Source organism: Furipterus horrens, unplaced genomic scaffold (assembly GCF_987537825.1).
Source record: "Furipterus horrens unplaced genomic scaffold, mFurHor1.1.pri manual_scaffold_1, whole genome shotgun sequence".
NCBI classification, from domain to species: domain Eukaryota; kingdom Metazoa; phylum Chordata; class Mammalia; order Chiroptera; family Furipteridae; genus Furipterus; species Furipterus horrens.
This window is the reverse complement of record NW_028327171.1, coordinates 92,280,486-92,297,153: the sequence shown is the minus strand read 5'-3', so window position 1 is coordinate 92,297,153 and position 16,668 is coordinate 92,280,486. Positions and strand designations below refer to the sequence as shown.

The following is a 16,668-nucleotide window of genomic DNA, read 5'->3' as shown; positions in this document are numbered from 1 at the left end:
TATGATTTCTTACATTTAACTGTGTTGCCTAATAAAGAATTTATAAGGACCCTCAATAAAACTAAGAAAATAGGAAAGTAAAACCTGATCATGCTTGGATGTATATAGCAGACTATGAACTTATAATTTACTTTGGAAATACTAGGTTTTAAGATCATTATTGCAGCTGGTGGCAACCAAATTGGATAAGTTTACAACTAGTTGAACTTTCAATAAATGAGCAAAGCTAAATTTAAAAATGTATACTCTCATGACTTAACACTAATAACTTCAGTGAAGAGGTTAAGCATTTGTAATGCACACAATCCCTTCTTGATACATTTCATTTTCCTTATGAAGGCCACGGCAAGGAAAAGAGAGAGAGCACGCGTGCGTGCGTGCGTGCGTGTGTGTGTGTGTGTGTATGTTTCTCTGAAATATTTCACTGCTGTAATTATGGCTATGGACTATAGAATATAAACTGTTCTCACTGCTAAATACAAACTAAGGTACCTGGTCTGTTGTGGAAAGGTAGTTTTCAGTCGGTCTGTAACCTTCTCCCAATCCGTCATCGGGGGATCACCTCCCAGACCGGCACTGGGAGGCACAGCATTTCCCACAGGCGCCGGCACAGCCCAGGCTACGCCAGCCATCTGTGGGGAACGGAGAGTTATAACCCATCAGCTTCACTTACTAGGAAGTAACATTCCATTACAACATGGTATTTTCATGCCTCAAAAAATGCGTAGAATAAAGAAGAGATACTGACATACATGTTCCCTTTTTAGTTTTTTCATAACTAGCACAATATTTCTAAATGCTTATATTATGCTTATTTTAAAAATGAGACATACTAATTGCAAACATGTACAGAGACACATAGGGTGTTTATTCCTGTATGTACAGAAAAAGGTCTGGCAAGTTTTAAAGCAATCTGTAAATAGTGATTATTTCCCAAAATTCAATTGCAGGGTAATTTTGCTTTCTGCTTTGTATATATTTTTATTATATATTTTGCATATATTTATGTATTTCTATATTATTTGCTTTTATGATTAACATATATTACTTTTATAATCAGAAAAATAATAAAGTTGAATTTTCAAAAAAATTAATTAAGGTGCGACTACTATTAGAATGTCTGCCCAATGTCTCATGAATATTACTATGGTGGTGAAAAAGTTATAGTGACACCTCTGAGCCACAAAACCATCAAAGGTTTCCCCATATTTTATGGTAGTTGCTTATTAAAACCATTAAGATACTAATTAATATCAATAAGTGAATATTTTTGGAGTGCTAATCTGATTTCTGCGATAATTATAAGCATGACATCTTTTACCTAAGACTCTGCAAGTTATTTTCAAATATAAGGTTATTACTCATGAAAATTAACAACTACTAATACCCATTTGAATAACTCATATAAAGCCTAGTAAGACAGAGAGGAGAAGAATACTGTCCAGAAATTTGGGTTTATCTCAGTATCAAGCTTTTCCTCTGCAATCAGAAAGTAATGTTATTAGAAGGTTGAGGTACTTCAATGTTTTCTCAATAAAAGTTTATCACAATTCCTTACAAAATGGTGTATTCAATAACATGAATAACACTCAAATCATGATGATAAAAAGATGTGATACCTAGTTAATATTGTATATTTATTTGCAGAGACAGCCACTATAAAAATAAGCAGAATCTCTTGGACTATGTATTTCAAAGTGAGATTGTTAGCAATATATAGGTACAAAAAAAAAAAAAAAAAAAAAAAAAAAAAAAAAAAACCTGACTAGAATGTGCTTATGGGAAAGTCAAAAATAGAAAAATTTTCATTAATTATATTTAACATGATCTTCTGGGAAAATATTTTTCTTTTAATGAAAAACATTTACCTTAATCAAGATTAAAACTAATAATTCTATTCACTTTAAATTTCTCTAATGCTTCTTCAGGTTTGGATAAGGTTTATCTAGCTATTTGTAGCTAGGAAGATTTATAATACATTCCAGGGTGATATTATTTATATTGTCTGTTTATAGATAAATACTGTCCTACTACACATACGTGTGTGTGTGTGTGTGTGTGTGTGTATGTTTAAATAAAATTTTTCTTTAGCTTTGTAGCATAATTTAATTTGTTGTGATTTGGTTTCTTTGCATTTTAACCTACCCAACAATCATGCTAAATACAAATTATTTATTAAAATAGCAATCTACCCATCATTCTTGCCTGTTATAGAAGCAAAATGTAACTGTAAGGATTCTCTACTATTACAATATATTTACTTTCTATCCAAAACACTAAGCTAATATCAGTTAATGAAATATTTATATATGTAATGCCCTTAACACAGTGCTTCACATGAAATTATTTATTCAATTATCGTTCAGTTATCACCACCACCACCACCACCACCACCACCGTTATCCTCATTTATCAAATAAATGAACAAAGAAAAGACAGATATTCATTCTGGAAGTCCACTGTAGTGATAAAGAACTAGTTAATATCTATTCCACCAAGAAGCGCTCTGTACCAGGGCAGGTCTAGGTTGGCTAGGTGCAGAGATGACTCCAGGACAAACGGCAGGCATTTGAGGAACAGTGAGCACAGGTCTAAAGAAAGATTCTTTCACAAGTGGTCTTCCCAAGAATTGCTGCATCTAAAATAGGAAGAGTAAAAACTAAAGACAAAAACCCACAAACATCTATTCATATGGACAATGATCTAAACTCATAAAGCAATGTTTGGGGAAAACAATGATGTGAAATCTAGTTACAATGCACAAAAGAAACAATGTTGTCATAAAACTGGTTAAATGTATGAATATTTAAATAGCAAAGGACAGTGAAATATACTAAAGAACACTAACAGAGAGAAGAGAACAGGGTTCTAGTCCCACTTTTTTTCCACCTAGCTGGGTAACCTTAGATGCCAAGTTACTAATCTATAAAATTAAGAGAGTTGGATTAGGTGATCTTTAAGGTTCCCTCCCAAATGGAATACTACAGAACTATGCAAAAGAGATCCTCAGTGAGTACCATCATTGTTGATAAGCAACAGTGACACTCGGAAATTCCACTGAAGAACCAAAGTTGTCTATAGATAATATTACTTTTGCTATTATGTAATGGAGGGACCTTGTGCCACCTCTTAGAATTCTGACTTGATGTTTAGCTTCAAGGACAGTAGAAAGCTAAAGTAGGGGTGTACTTAGGGGATGACCCCTCCTGCAGTGACCTGTAGACATGCTTGTGACTGTCACTACATGTCCCACAGGCATGTGGAAAGGAAGCCTTTCTTAGCATCTGCCAATGGGTCAAATACCTTACTGGCTGGACTACAGAAGAGACAGATTTATTGAGTATCTACCATGTGTCAAGTCTAGCACAGACATAAAGTAGCAGTTCAACTATTTGTTGAATTAAAAAATTGAATATCAGTATAACTCTTAAGTAAGGGTCCTAAAACCAATAGGCGGAAGGTTAACGAGGAACTTTATAATAAACAGATAAGGTTGATATTCAATTCTTAACATTATTATAGGAGACACTGTGTGCTTTCACATATACATCACATACATCATCACCTATAAAGTACTCTTACCCAAAATTCTGAACCTGATTCTAACCAACACTTTAGATATAATGATCAGTTTATAGGAAAGCATAGAACATGTAAAAGGATAAAATCAATTAAAATAATAATGTAGGAAATTGAATAGGATAAGTAACAATTTCTTAACAAATAAATTACACGAATAAGAGAGAGGGTTGGGTAGCTATTACAGATTTAAAGCGGAACAATCAGCCAAATGCAAAGTATAAACCACGCTTAGGTTGCTTTTTAAAAATAAAAGATTTTTTTCAGTCCTAACCCAAAGATATGTCCACTGATTTCAGACAGAGAAAGAAAGAGAGCAAGAGACAGAAAGACAGACAGACAGACAGATAGAAACATCAATCACATGCCTTCTGTACACATCCCAATGGAGGATCAAACCCACAACCTAGGTATGTGCCCTGGCCAACTGAGCCACCCAGGCAGGGCAATGATTATATCCAATTATATGAGTCCTCACCATTTAGGAGCACCTATTTAAGTATATATGGATAGTATTATACGATATGTAAGGTTTACTTTAAAATATTCCAGTGGGGAGAAAGAAATGACATGAAACAAGAATGACAAAATGTTGATAAGATTGAAGTTGGTTCTTCGGTTCACAGAATTTCATTATACTATTCTCTTTTTATGTATGTTTCAAAATTTTTATAATGTAAAGTTTTAAAAGAATGAATGAAAAGTAGGTACTGAGTCAACAATGCTGCTCTCTTCGAAGACCACTATTACCTAACTCTACTTTGAGGATTAGATAGCCAGGGTACAAAAATCAAAATATAATGAAACATAAAAAATATTGGGTAAAACTGGGAGCAGTACCCATTATTACAGATTTCTCAGGTTAAACTACTGCATAGTTAAAACCTGGTGATCATTTCTTATGGTACTAGAATCTCAGAGATTGATGGACTTCAGTGATCAGATCCCCTAGCACAATTTCCTGATGTATAAATGAGAAAACTGTGCAGAACAACGCATTTTCCAAAGACCAATATAGTTCTTCAGAGTTAGGACCTGAACCCAGATCTCTAGTGTATTTCCTGTCTATAATACTATCTTAATTTTGAGTACAATAAACAGTATATTCACATTTCTAGCATCTGTGCTTTAAAACTGTTCCACTAATGCTCAGTGGTCACTAATGCCTGCACATCTGTCAGCTTTGATCAAGCACAGCAGTGACTCTGTGAGTAAGTACAAAGGACACACACCTCTCAGATGTTAACATAAGGATGCTTATGAATTCCATAGGGCCTACCTGCCAGTGGGTTTTTGCCCTGGGTAGCTGCATCAGAACTAAATTAGTCTCTGAAGGAATAAGATGTAGAGGTCAAGGTTTGCCTAGGTTCGTCAGCTACAGAATGTCACAAGTATCAGACACCTTATGCTGGTCTGGTTACTGGAAACTCCAAAAAACAATACATCTAGCTTTTCAGTCAATGGAGCCATTTTATATTTACAGTCATGGGAGAGTTACAAACCCACAGGCAGTAGTTTGAAGACGGGCAGAAGACAGTTTCTAAAAATCCTGCCAAAGATACGTGTAACTTACTATAGAATTATAGGGAATCCTTGGGATTTCGCTCTCATCTATTTAACATATTCATTTTAAAATTAATTAATTTTTTTTTTTTAAGAGAGAGGGGAAAGGAGAAAGAGAGGGAGAGAAACATCAATGTGTGGTTATCTCTCATGCGCCCCCAACTTGGGACCAGGCATGCAACCTGGTCATGTACCCTGACTAGGAATTGAATATGTAACATATTCTTTATCCGGGTAGTTGGGTATGATGGTGTTCCAAGCATAAAATAATAAATGTCCATAATACATTTCTCCTATAAAAAGCATAGTGACCAAAAAGGCAATATTATCATCTAAACTAAAGACTGAAATTTATGTCATATAATGCTTTTGGCTTTGGATTCTGCTTCTGAAACACAGTGGAATTAATTTTTCAGTTCTTTATTTTACTCAAATATTTGTAGAAATAACATTCTAAAGTTCTCTTATAAGCATAAGTGCATATGTCAAATGTCATCTGCCCCTAAACACCTCACACCTTTTTTCTTTTTTTAACCCCACATCTGTTACGATAATAAAAATTATTACCGAATGGTTATGTCCAAAAAAGGTATTTTGGAAAGCTGTACGTGTTTATTGGTTTAAGGTATTGTTTTCCAAAAGGATGACATGAATAGTATAGCGTAGGTATTAGTATATCTGATTATGACTCATTGATCCATATAACCAGCAGGGAAGAGATATAAATGGAAGATGTCCTTGCTGTGAAAGGTAGAATAGAAGTTAAAATTTAATGAAGAGAAAGTCTAAAGTAGGAGTGGAGGGGTAAAGTCCGGCCTGGAGGATATTATGCTGAAGTGCTTCAGTAATCTAGAGGTAGCTTGAGGGCACTGGAAATTCTGAGCACTCATCAGTTTTCTGCCATAATGCAGATAAGAGTGATAGGATGAATAAAAATATACTACCTCTTTTGATATCATATGTATCACTAAAATCCAGTGATACAAACTATGTGAGTTACCTCAGCTGAGCCAGCCAAATAGTTAGATCATCTGAAGATGATATAGCAGAAATGGACATAATTACAAATGATATGCGACTTCCCACCAAGATGGAGGCCTAGACTGACAGGCTCCATCTCCTTCCACAATTAAGAAGGAGTACAACTACTGCAAAACCAGAAATAACCAGAAGTTCCAGAAAATAAAGCTGCATGGAAATCCAATGTATGAAGTTATAAAGAAGTGGTGCTTGTCCGGACAGGTAGGAGGGGCGAAGTCTGGGCGGAGAGGTCAAGCCGTGCTGGTGGCGGCGGCTGTGTTGACGGTGGCGGGAGGGCGGTAAGCACAGACACCTGTATTTAAAGGGAGGTGAGAAGCACCTGAGGAGCACACCCGGCTGCAGACTAAACCCGTCAGCTCGTGATTCCAACACTGGGGAAGGCAGAACCCCACTGCCTCAGATTGTAAGGGCCGGAGGGCGTGGGGACGGAAGAGGAGGCTCCCTGTCTCTCAACGGAGAGTGAATGGAAGGAATCCATCTTGGACCCCCACCCGCACACAAAGTGCCACAGTGTGGTGAGAAGGGTCACCCGGTAGTGATGAGTAGACGGGTCTCCACCCCCTATAGCGTAGGAGGTGTGAGAGCCCTGCCCAGGAAGCAAAGGTAAACACAAAACTGTCAGGATGGCACAGATCATGATAGAGATCCCAGTGACGCAGCTGACCAGTCAGCAAATATCTAATCTAATGGCTCAGCAGATAGGAAATCTCTCTGAGGTACAGTTCAGAGCTTTGGTTATACGAATGCTTATAGACCTGACAGCAGATCTTAAACAAGATGGGGAAGAAATGAAGGCTAGTACTATTGAAATGAATGAAAAGACATATGAAACTAGTGGTGAGGGAAAGAAAACCAGGGATCAAATCAACAAATTAGAACATAGGGAAGGAACAAATAGTCAACCAGTGCAGAAAGAGAAAATGAAAAGTGAGGAAAATGAGGAGAGGCTCAGAAACCTATGAGACAGCTATAAGCAGGCCAACATCCGAATCATAGGGTTGCCAGAAGGTGAAGAAGTAAAAATTAAAAATTTATGGGAAAAAATAATGAAGCAGAACTTCCCTAACTTGGGGAAGGAAATAGACTTACAGGTCCAGGAAGCACAGAGAGTTCCAAAAAAACTGGATCCAGGAGGAACAACACCAAAACACATTATAATCAAGATGTCAAAAATTAAGGATAAAGAGAGAATCTTAAAAGCAGCAAGAGAGAAGAGAACTATGTACAAAGGGGTCCCAATAAGACTCTCAGCTGATTTTTCAAAAGAAACTCTGCAGGCAAGAAGAGACTGGCAAGAAATATTCTAAGTAATGAAAAGAAAAAACCCACAACCACAATTACTCTATCCAGCAAACCTTTCATTCTGAATAGAAGGGCAGAGAAAGTGCTTCCAGGACAAAGTAAAACTGAAGGAGTTCATCAGATCCAAACCACTGTTATATGAAATGTTAAAGGGACTTGTTTAAGAGAAAGAGAATCAAAACTATGAACATTAAAATGAAAACTGTATCACAACAACCAACAACAGGAGCTAGGGAATTGAAATAGGCAAATTTAAGTAGGCAACAAGAGTGGGAAAAGAATTATAGGTATGGGGAACATACTGGGGGGAGGTCAGCAGGGAGGGAGTAGGGCGGTAAGGGAGGGAGATGGTACAGGAACTAAGAAGCATAGTAGGAGGGAGTGGAGTAGACAGGAAGATGTTGAGAAGAACTATATGCACAACCAATGAGCATGGACTAAGGGGGGGGGCAACTGGAGGGAAGGGTGTCATTGGGTGGAGGAGGAGCAGGGGGAAAAGAAATTGGGACTACTGTAACAGCATAATCAATAAAGCATATAAAAAAATAATATGGACATTATGTGCCTATTCCATATTGAACACACATTAAACATACAGCATATTCAGTGTTTCACAGCCCTTACCATTTTATCAAGATGAGGATGAGATTTTTCAAAATGTCATATTTCTTACCAGTATATCAGGACAGGGTGGTGGTGGAGGAAGCTGGATTGGAGGCAAGGTACTCAAGGCAAAACCTTGCTTCACCTTGTTAATTTGTTCATTGTATTGTGTCTAGTAGAAAAAGTAAAACAATATCTTAAAGCAAAATTAACTTCAAAAATAGCAGAGAGGAGGGGGACATAAGGGAGCTAAATGCTAATAGAAAAAATACAATAAAAAAATTACAAATGGCATATAAAAATACTTAATGTAGTTCTAAATAATACAGCCTAGAATAATGATTCCCAGTCTACTGTCAGAAATAATATGAAAACAATTTTTAACATAAAAAGAATTTTACAGAACATTATCCCTGAATGTAAATAGTTGTATTTTTAAAAGTATTTGATAATTAACAAAATACAGAGACACAAAATTCGCAGACCCTTGTGATAATTCTTCAGTATCTCCATAATTTTCAGCTCCAAACTGGGAACCACTGACAAAAATAAATAGTCTAAAGACTCAAGAAGCTATAAATAACATACCAGCTGATAAATATAGGGGAAAAGTATCTGTAACAAAGAGCTGAATTACTTAAAAATGTTTATTTTAAAACCTAGAGGAAAAAATTTTATGGAATATTTATTAAATATTCATATTTTGTTTATCTCAAAAATTATACTTCTAGCTTTCTCCAGCTCCATATACATCTTTGTTTTATTCTCGTGGGTTTTGCCAAAAGACTCTAATCTCTGAAGCTTAACAACAACCTTTTAACATTTTTGGCATTGTTCCCATTTTGCTTCATATATTATCTTGTAAACAACCTACAAGAGCTGAAAATGAAAGTATTAAGAAACAAAATATTTAGAAACTTCCATAGAGAGAATGTGCTTGAAAGAAAATAAGGATGCAGAAAAAGGAGCAGCTCTTTTGAGCCAAACGCTGAATAAGCTCAACAGAAATGCTAAGTATCACTAAAGACTGAGAGAAACAGTCCAGACCATCAACAAAAAAACTAGGTAAGTAGTTAATACTCTGAGGTAGGTTTTCAAAATTGAATGTCATGGTTTATGTTGTGAAATCACAAAACAATCAACATTATATATAAACTTTAAGATATAAGTACAAAAATATCCAAAAACCAAATGAATAAATTAATAAATATTCAGTGGGTTACCTTTTAAAATTACTTTTATTATAGTCCTAATTTTATTAAACCAGTCATTATAAATTTATTATTGTGCATTATGGAATAATTACATAAGAAGTTAAGACTGAAAACTAATAATGGTCTGTTTGCTCTTGCTTTTAATTCTGTAAACATATAATTACTCAAACCAAGTTAGACATTTAGTATTTCAACTGAAACAGAGTTAGCTTTGGATTTCTAGGAAAATTAGATGTGAGACACAGCGTTTGAGTTTAGCATGTAGTGTACTAAGAAACTAAATACTTATATGTAAATAGTTGTATTTTTAAAAGTATCTGTTGATTGACAATAGGAGGCGTACAGAATGCTATCAACAACCAACTATGATAGCCTGGCAGCAGATCCCCTTCCCCCAGGCAAGATGATGGCAGGCGGAAGCACTGTCCTGAGCATGCGCAAGCCTAGTAAACTAATTGGAAAAGAAGAAAAGCCCTCCTACCCACTTCTGGTACCTGGTTGGGGGTGGGAGCAGGGGAAGGCAGGCACATGCACCAGAGGTCAGTATGACGGCAGGGGGAGGTGCTGTATGGAAGAAACCTGTCACTCTAGCCTGGGGAAAAGAATTAACTGGTTGCTGGGTGGACCCTTCCAGAGCCCGTACAAGTTGGGGCTGAGAAAGCACCTGGTTCAGCCCACACAGGAAAATTAATATAAAACCAAGGGAAGCAAGAGATGGGCTCTTACCCATCTTGCCACCATATTGGCCATTGCATCTGCAGGACCTTCTGGCCTTGGAAGCCATATGGCCAGTGGTGGTGCCGGCCCCATGCAGGTTCCAAGGAGGAAGCCTGAGGCCTGACAGTGGCTGGGAGAAAAGCTGAGTTGCCTGATGGACCACTCAGTGGCTGCCTGTGGTTCCCAAGTGAGAGTATTTTAAACAGGATAAGGAACTCTGGACTCTGCCTTTGGTTTTGGTCTGGCTGAGGGTGGCTGGGGTTTCCATCCTGGAGGGGATGGGCTTTGAGACAAGAGTCTGCCATTCTCCCAGGCTGTGCAGCATTTGAATAGACATTCCTTTCTCACCAAACTCTGCCTCTACAATTTGCCTATTGCTGGCGGTGGGCAGCCAAACCCCCACTTTGGATTGGTAACAAAATCTCAAAAAGGCATAAACTTTAACTGAAATAAAAACATGTTCTTCCTTAAATTTCTCTAGCAATTGCTTTTTACTGTTTAATGTGTTCTTTAAGTATATACCACCTACATCATTCAATTTACTCTAAATATACTTCACGACTTACCTTAAGGAATGCAATCTTGTTTCTGACATCTGTCACAATGACATTCCAGCTGTTTACTGCAGCCTTTAACTGAGGCGATTCTAGGTTGCTGGTGTAGACAAGAAGACACAAGAGGAAGTTCTTTCTTTTTATATGCCAATTAGGTTTCCAAATATTTCCATTATGTTCTCTAGCATACATGTAAATAATGTAAAACAACAAAACAACCTCCATCACCAACAATTACCTAAAATGGGCACAAAATTGTATGGAAGGTCTTATTATTAAACATAAAAACATGGACTAGAAACACAAAGATTTTTTTTTTTAAGAGAAAATATAACTTTTGTATCAATACACTGAGGTTTCTTTTTTTCTAGCTTGGTGACCCATTTTTAGGAACTGTTATAAAACCACTGCACAGGAATCTCTCCATTGAAGTAGGAAGGCAATGAATGCCAAACAAGGAAATTGCCCTAGCCATTCAATGCAGGAGTATTCGTGACGATGTTGAGAATACTCATCTTGGAAGCAGGTTTTGGACTATCTTCACATGAACCCTATATCACAAGGCCACAGCTGGCCAATCAAACTGTTCTGCAAATTAGAAAAAGATATTCAATATAGAAGGGTAAATCAGAAAAAAGAACCTCTTCTGCAAGGATGTATTAGGTTGTTGCTTCTATGCAGGCATAAGTTGCACAAACACAGCAGCTCTGCCAAACATACCCACTAAATAACCAGAATAGAATAGCTTTGAGGTTTTTAGGGAGGGTCTGTCTTCTGCAGAAGAGATTTCAAAGCCTTTCAAAAGGCTGTTAAAACATTCCCAGCCCAGTATCACCCAGTATAAAAACTTTAAAAGAGTAGAACAAGTTATCATTGGAATCATCTCATATGAGTACAAAGAGGTTCCATAATATTTTTAATTTATAGAACATTTTTCTCCCTCTAGCAAGCAAACAGACTGATCACTTAAAACAGTGCTTCCCTGACCTGAATGCACATTAGTATATCCTGGGAATCTTGCTAAATCTTAGATTCTGATTCTTTAGATATGAAGGATAATAATAATTAAAATGATAATTATTAAAAATAATGATGTCTTGGTTCTAGAAATTCTAATTTAATTTTTTAAGTTTGAAGTACTACCTCATAAAGTTTAAGGAGAATCTCATACAACCTGCCCCATATTTGAAAATCACTCATTTATAGCACAGGAGAAAATTGCCTTTAATATATGATTTTAGGTGTTAATAGTGATTTTCCCCCCAAAGTACTCCAAAGGTATTTAAAATCAAGCCTTTGAAAAGAGTTAGGAAAGTTTTCCACTTAGGATCCACCCTGGTTTGTAAATATATGGTCTTCATACATGTCTCTGCCTGAGATTTTTGATCTATTCATTGTGGAGGAAGAGAAAAATCTGTGAGCAGCTAGTACTGTTTTCAGTAGACTTCTCAGTGCTTTAGCAGAAGGAACAAAGTAAAAGCATCAAAGTGACTAGGTGACTTTTGACGTTTAAAAACACAAGGGCTTCTTCACTCCAAAGACTAATGTCACATATGTAAAATGCATCACAGCCTATGTTCAACCTTGGAGGCACTTGTGAATATCTCTGAGATCAGATGCACGAAGGAAGAGGGAAAGGTTACCTTGCCGCCATGTGAGTCACCCTGGCAAGCTGACTGAGGCACACCTTTTCAGTCTGCTGTAGATGAAGCAAACCAAAATCTCTACGACACTGTAAGAAATACACCTACAGATTTTTGAGAGAAAGAAAAACAAGTTCAAGGTACCCTTGTAAATGAGCACATTTCTTTTCTCAATTATTTAGAGTAAATTTTAAGCTATTTTCCAATCTCTTCCAACAGCACCTGAGCTTTTGAACCATCTACAACACATTATAAAAGCTTTTTGATCAATTCTGCAATTCTTTTTATGTAACTGTTACTGGGTTTGTCAGCATTCTAGAAGGCTAGTTTTCAGACTTGCAAATACACTGGAATTAACCCCAAAGTTTTTAAACCAACTTTAAAAAATGGTGCCTGGTCCCAGAGATTCTAATTTAATTGGGAGTAGATGTAGCCTGGGTATTAAGTTAAAAACACTCAAAAGAATCCCTGCTATTGTTCCTTCGTTTTCTTTTTTTAAGTATATTTTATTGATTATATTGTTACAGTAGTTTCAATTTTTTTTCCCCTTTGCTCCCCTCTGCCCAGTACCCCCTTCCCTCCAGCAATCCCACCCTCCTTAGTTCATGTCCATGGGTCGTGCATGTAAGTTCTTTGGCTTCATTTTTTCTATATTATTCTTAACTTCCCCGTCTATTGTGTTCCTAACAATAAAGCTTCTTGATCCCTGCACCATTTCCCCATCTCTTTCCCTTCCCCTTCCCAGCTGATAACCCTCCAAATGATCCCCATACCTATGATTCTGTTCCTATTCTGGTTGTTTGCTTATTTTTATTTTTTTAGGTCCTATTGTTGATAGCTGTGAGTTTATTGTCATTTTAGTGTTCATAGTTTTGAGCTTCTTTTTCTTAAGTAAGTCCTTTTGACATTTCATGTAATAATGGCTTGGTGATGATGAGCTCCTTTAGCTTTACCTGTCTGGGAAGCACTTCATCTGCCCTTCCCTTCTAAGTGATAGCTTTGCTGAATAGAGTAATCTTGGTTGTAGGTCCTTGCTTTTCATCACCCTGAACACTGCTTGCCAGTCCCTTCTTGCCTGCAAAGTGACTTGAGAAATCAGCCGATAGTCTTACAGGCACCCCTTTGTAGGCAACTCTCTGATTCTCTCTTGATGCTTTTAGAATTCTCTCTTTAACTTTCATCTTTGGCATTTTAATCATGATGTGTCTTGGTGTCGTCCCTTCTGGGTCCAGTGCACCCGGGACTCTCTGTGCTTCCTGGACTTGTATGTCTATTTCCTTCGCAAAATTTGGGACATCTTCCTTCATTATTTTTACACATAAGGTTTCAATTTCTTCTTCTTCCTCTTCTCCTTCTGGCACCCCCATGATTCAGATGTTGGCACTTTTAAAGTTGTCCCAGAGGTTGCCAAGCCTCTCCTCACTGTTTTCAATTCTTGTTTCCTCATTCTGTACGGGTTGATTGTTTTTGATTCCTTATGTTCCAAATCACTGATTTGAAGCCCGGTTTCCTTCCCTTCACCCTTGGTTTTGTGTGGATTTTCCTTTGTTTCGTTTAGCATAGTCTTCACTTCTTCCCTTAAGCGTTTGCTGTACTCAAGCATATCTGTCAAGCCTGTGAGCATCTTTATCACCAGTGTTTCGAATTCTGCATCTGTTAGGTTGGCTATCTCCTCATTGTTTAGTTCTCCCACTGGAACCTTGATCCGTTCCCCCTTTTGGGCCATACTTAGACTTTTGTTTCTTCGTTCTGACAGGCTCCTGTGTTTGCTTGCCTCCATGTCCCAGGTAGAGCTGTTGCTCCTGTTACGTTGTAAGGGGCGGAGCCTTAGGGATTGGTCAGTACAGGGCGACCTATTTCACCACGTTGTGGCGCTGTATGTGGGGGAGGGGTCTGAGAGGAAACAATGCTGCTTGCCCAGCACTCACCCCTTTTCCAGGCACTTCTCCTACTTCCGTATGGAACTGGTGCCTCTCTAGCTGTTGCCCTGGTCGTCGTTCCCAGAGTGGGTGGGTCTGTGGATGTTCTAGGTCCGTGGGGGCCCTTTAAACAAGCAGACTCTGATGAGACTGGCAGTTTCTGCCTCAGCTCCAACCCTCAGCTGGTTTGTACAGTCAGAAGCAATGAGGCTTGATTTTCCTCAGCGCTGGGACCCTGAGCTGCGCAGTCTGCTGAGGAGCTGGGAACACTCCCCAGGTGTCCCTCCTGACTTTTTAAAATATGTAACTGTGCTTTCTGCCAGCCTGCCACTGCTGCTGCTGCTGCCACCACCACACGGAGTCCTCTCCGCCGTGGCTCCGCCCCTCCTACCTGTCTCGCTGAGTATTTCTTCTTTATATCTTTGTTTGTTGGACTTCCATTCAGCTTGATATTCTGGAACTTCTGGTTGTTTCTAGTTTTGAGGTAGTTATATTCCTTGTTAGTTGTGGAGGGAGACACAGTGTATCTGTCTATGCCTCCATCTTGGCCGGAAGTTGTTCATTTGTTTTCTAACTCATGAAGGAGTAAGAAAATAATCAGACCATACAGGACCATGCAGTCCAAATGAACATTGGAGGTCATCTAGTCCAATGTCAATCCCACAGCAAGAATCCCTGAATCCCTTCTGCACCATTACTGAAAATAGCTTATTATACTCTTAGACAGCATTAAGTGTTTCTAAAATTAATAATGGAAGTAGAAACTTCCTGACTAAAAGCAGTGAAAAACAAAAAATACAAACTTGAGCTCCTATGGTAACCTGAGGTTTTGTTGTTGTTGTGTTTTTTGTTTGTTTGTTTGTTAATGGTACCACTCCAACACTTTACTCAACAGAGATTTTTGGTTCTGATATCACTCCTTGGTTATTGATCTCTGGATTTCTGAACACTCTGCTAAAGAATAGCACTTACTATGACAGAGATGGGAAGATCTGTAATAATTTTAATGTCAGTGAGCTCTCCAAAACTTTAATTTTATTGTATATCAAGTTTGGTTAGCCATAAACAAAAATTACATACACACAATCATACTTCTTTTGCGAGACCCTAGCTGTGGGGTTCTAAGCTAGGTAAATCTCTGGGTCCAGAAGGTAAGTTGGTTTTTGACACTGGAGTGTATGATCTATATGTGCTTTTGGAAGATCCATGTAAGAATAGCAAAGAAGGAAGGTATGGCAACAGTGAACATTATTCTTTGAAGTTTAGCCAAACTAAACTTCGTGACCTGGCTTCATGAGAATTTTTCCAAGATGTCTACATTTGCTACACATAATGAAGCAGACCAATTTCTTGAAGTCATCTGAGGAAAAACAACATAAGATTACCAACACTGAAGTAATTATGTATTATACAAAATGCCAGTGAATCAAAACAAAAAGCAAAAAAAGGGCACAAAGGTTGCAGCTGAGATTTTTGGGCTGGTCCTAAAATATCTTATTTCTCATTATTCAAAAACAGTCTTTTTTTAATTCTTTAGTATATAGTACACAAGTAAAACCTGCCTCCCAACTCATCTCTCTCTCTCTCTCTCTCTCTCTCTCACCTCAGCTGTTAAAGCTCTGCTACTTTCTGCATTCAATTTGCTTAAGTATGTTTTCATTGTGCTTTCCATATTATGCTTCTCCACTTCCCACTGAGATCTGAAATACATGATCATTAATGAGTCAGTAACACTGCAGCAAGAACAGACTTTTCTACCTTATTCAGGAGAAGGAAAAATAACAAGCTATTCAATGAATAATTAATGATTTCTTAAAAAGTATACAGCATATGAAAGCTATCAAGAATGTAGAAGTTTTAAAGTTGTCAATATAGAGGTAATGATTTAAAACTTGGCTCTGAAATCAAGTTGTCTAGGGATGAATCTGAGTTCTACAATGAAACCGTGGGCAAGTTACTGAACTTCTCTATACCTCAGTTTTCTCACATGTAAAAATGGAGAATATTGTTTTACTTACCTCAAAGAGCTATAGAGAAATTAATTCAAATACTATAAATAAAGTACTTTGTGTCTAGCACATAGTAAGTACTAAATAAATGTTAGGTATTATTATTAATACATTTTACATATACATAAAGTTTCTATAAGCCTTTTTGTATTCCAACAACAGCAACTATGAAGGTTTTTATTATCCCTGTCATAAAGCTAGGTCACTGCATGAAAATAGTCTTACAGTTAGCACCTCAAAATAAAAACAAATCTTATAGCTTAAAAGGGAGGGAGATGATGATAGGACATTATTTATCAAAGACATTATGGACAATAGCTACCTGTGATGCTCCACATAATTAAGCATTAGGAAAATGAAAATGAAAACCATAATGGCATACTGCTTGACATCCATTACAATGAGAAAAATACAGACAGATAATCCAATAAGTATTGGTCAAGATGTGGAAAAATCAGAACTCTCACCCATTGTTGGTGAGATTGTAAAATGGTGAACTGATCTGTAAAACAGTTTGACAGTTC

General features: G+C 37.3%; 1 protein-coding gene across 1 annotated transcript in view; it reads right to left on the bottom strand.

The window, feature by feature from the left end:
* DZIP3 (DAZ interacting zinc finger protein 3) overlaps positions 1 to 16,668 on the bottom strand; it is a 113,528-nt gene that overhangs the window by 18,599 nt on the left and 78,261 nt on the right. The window contains 6 exon segments of the mRNA XM_090276379.1: positions 493 to 632; positions 2,513 to 2,638; positions 8,159 to 8,260; positions 10,586 to 10,673; positions 12,217 to 12,320; positions 15,739 to 15,835. Of these exon segments, the coding sequence (XP_090132505.1) occupies positions 493 to 632; positions 2,513 to 2,638; positions 8,159 to 8,260; positions 10,586 to 10,673; positions 12,217 to 12,320; positions 15,739 to 15,835 (657 nt within the window).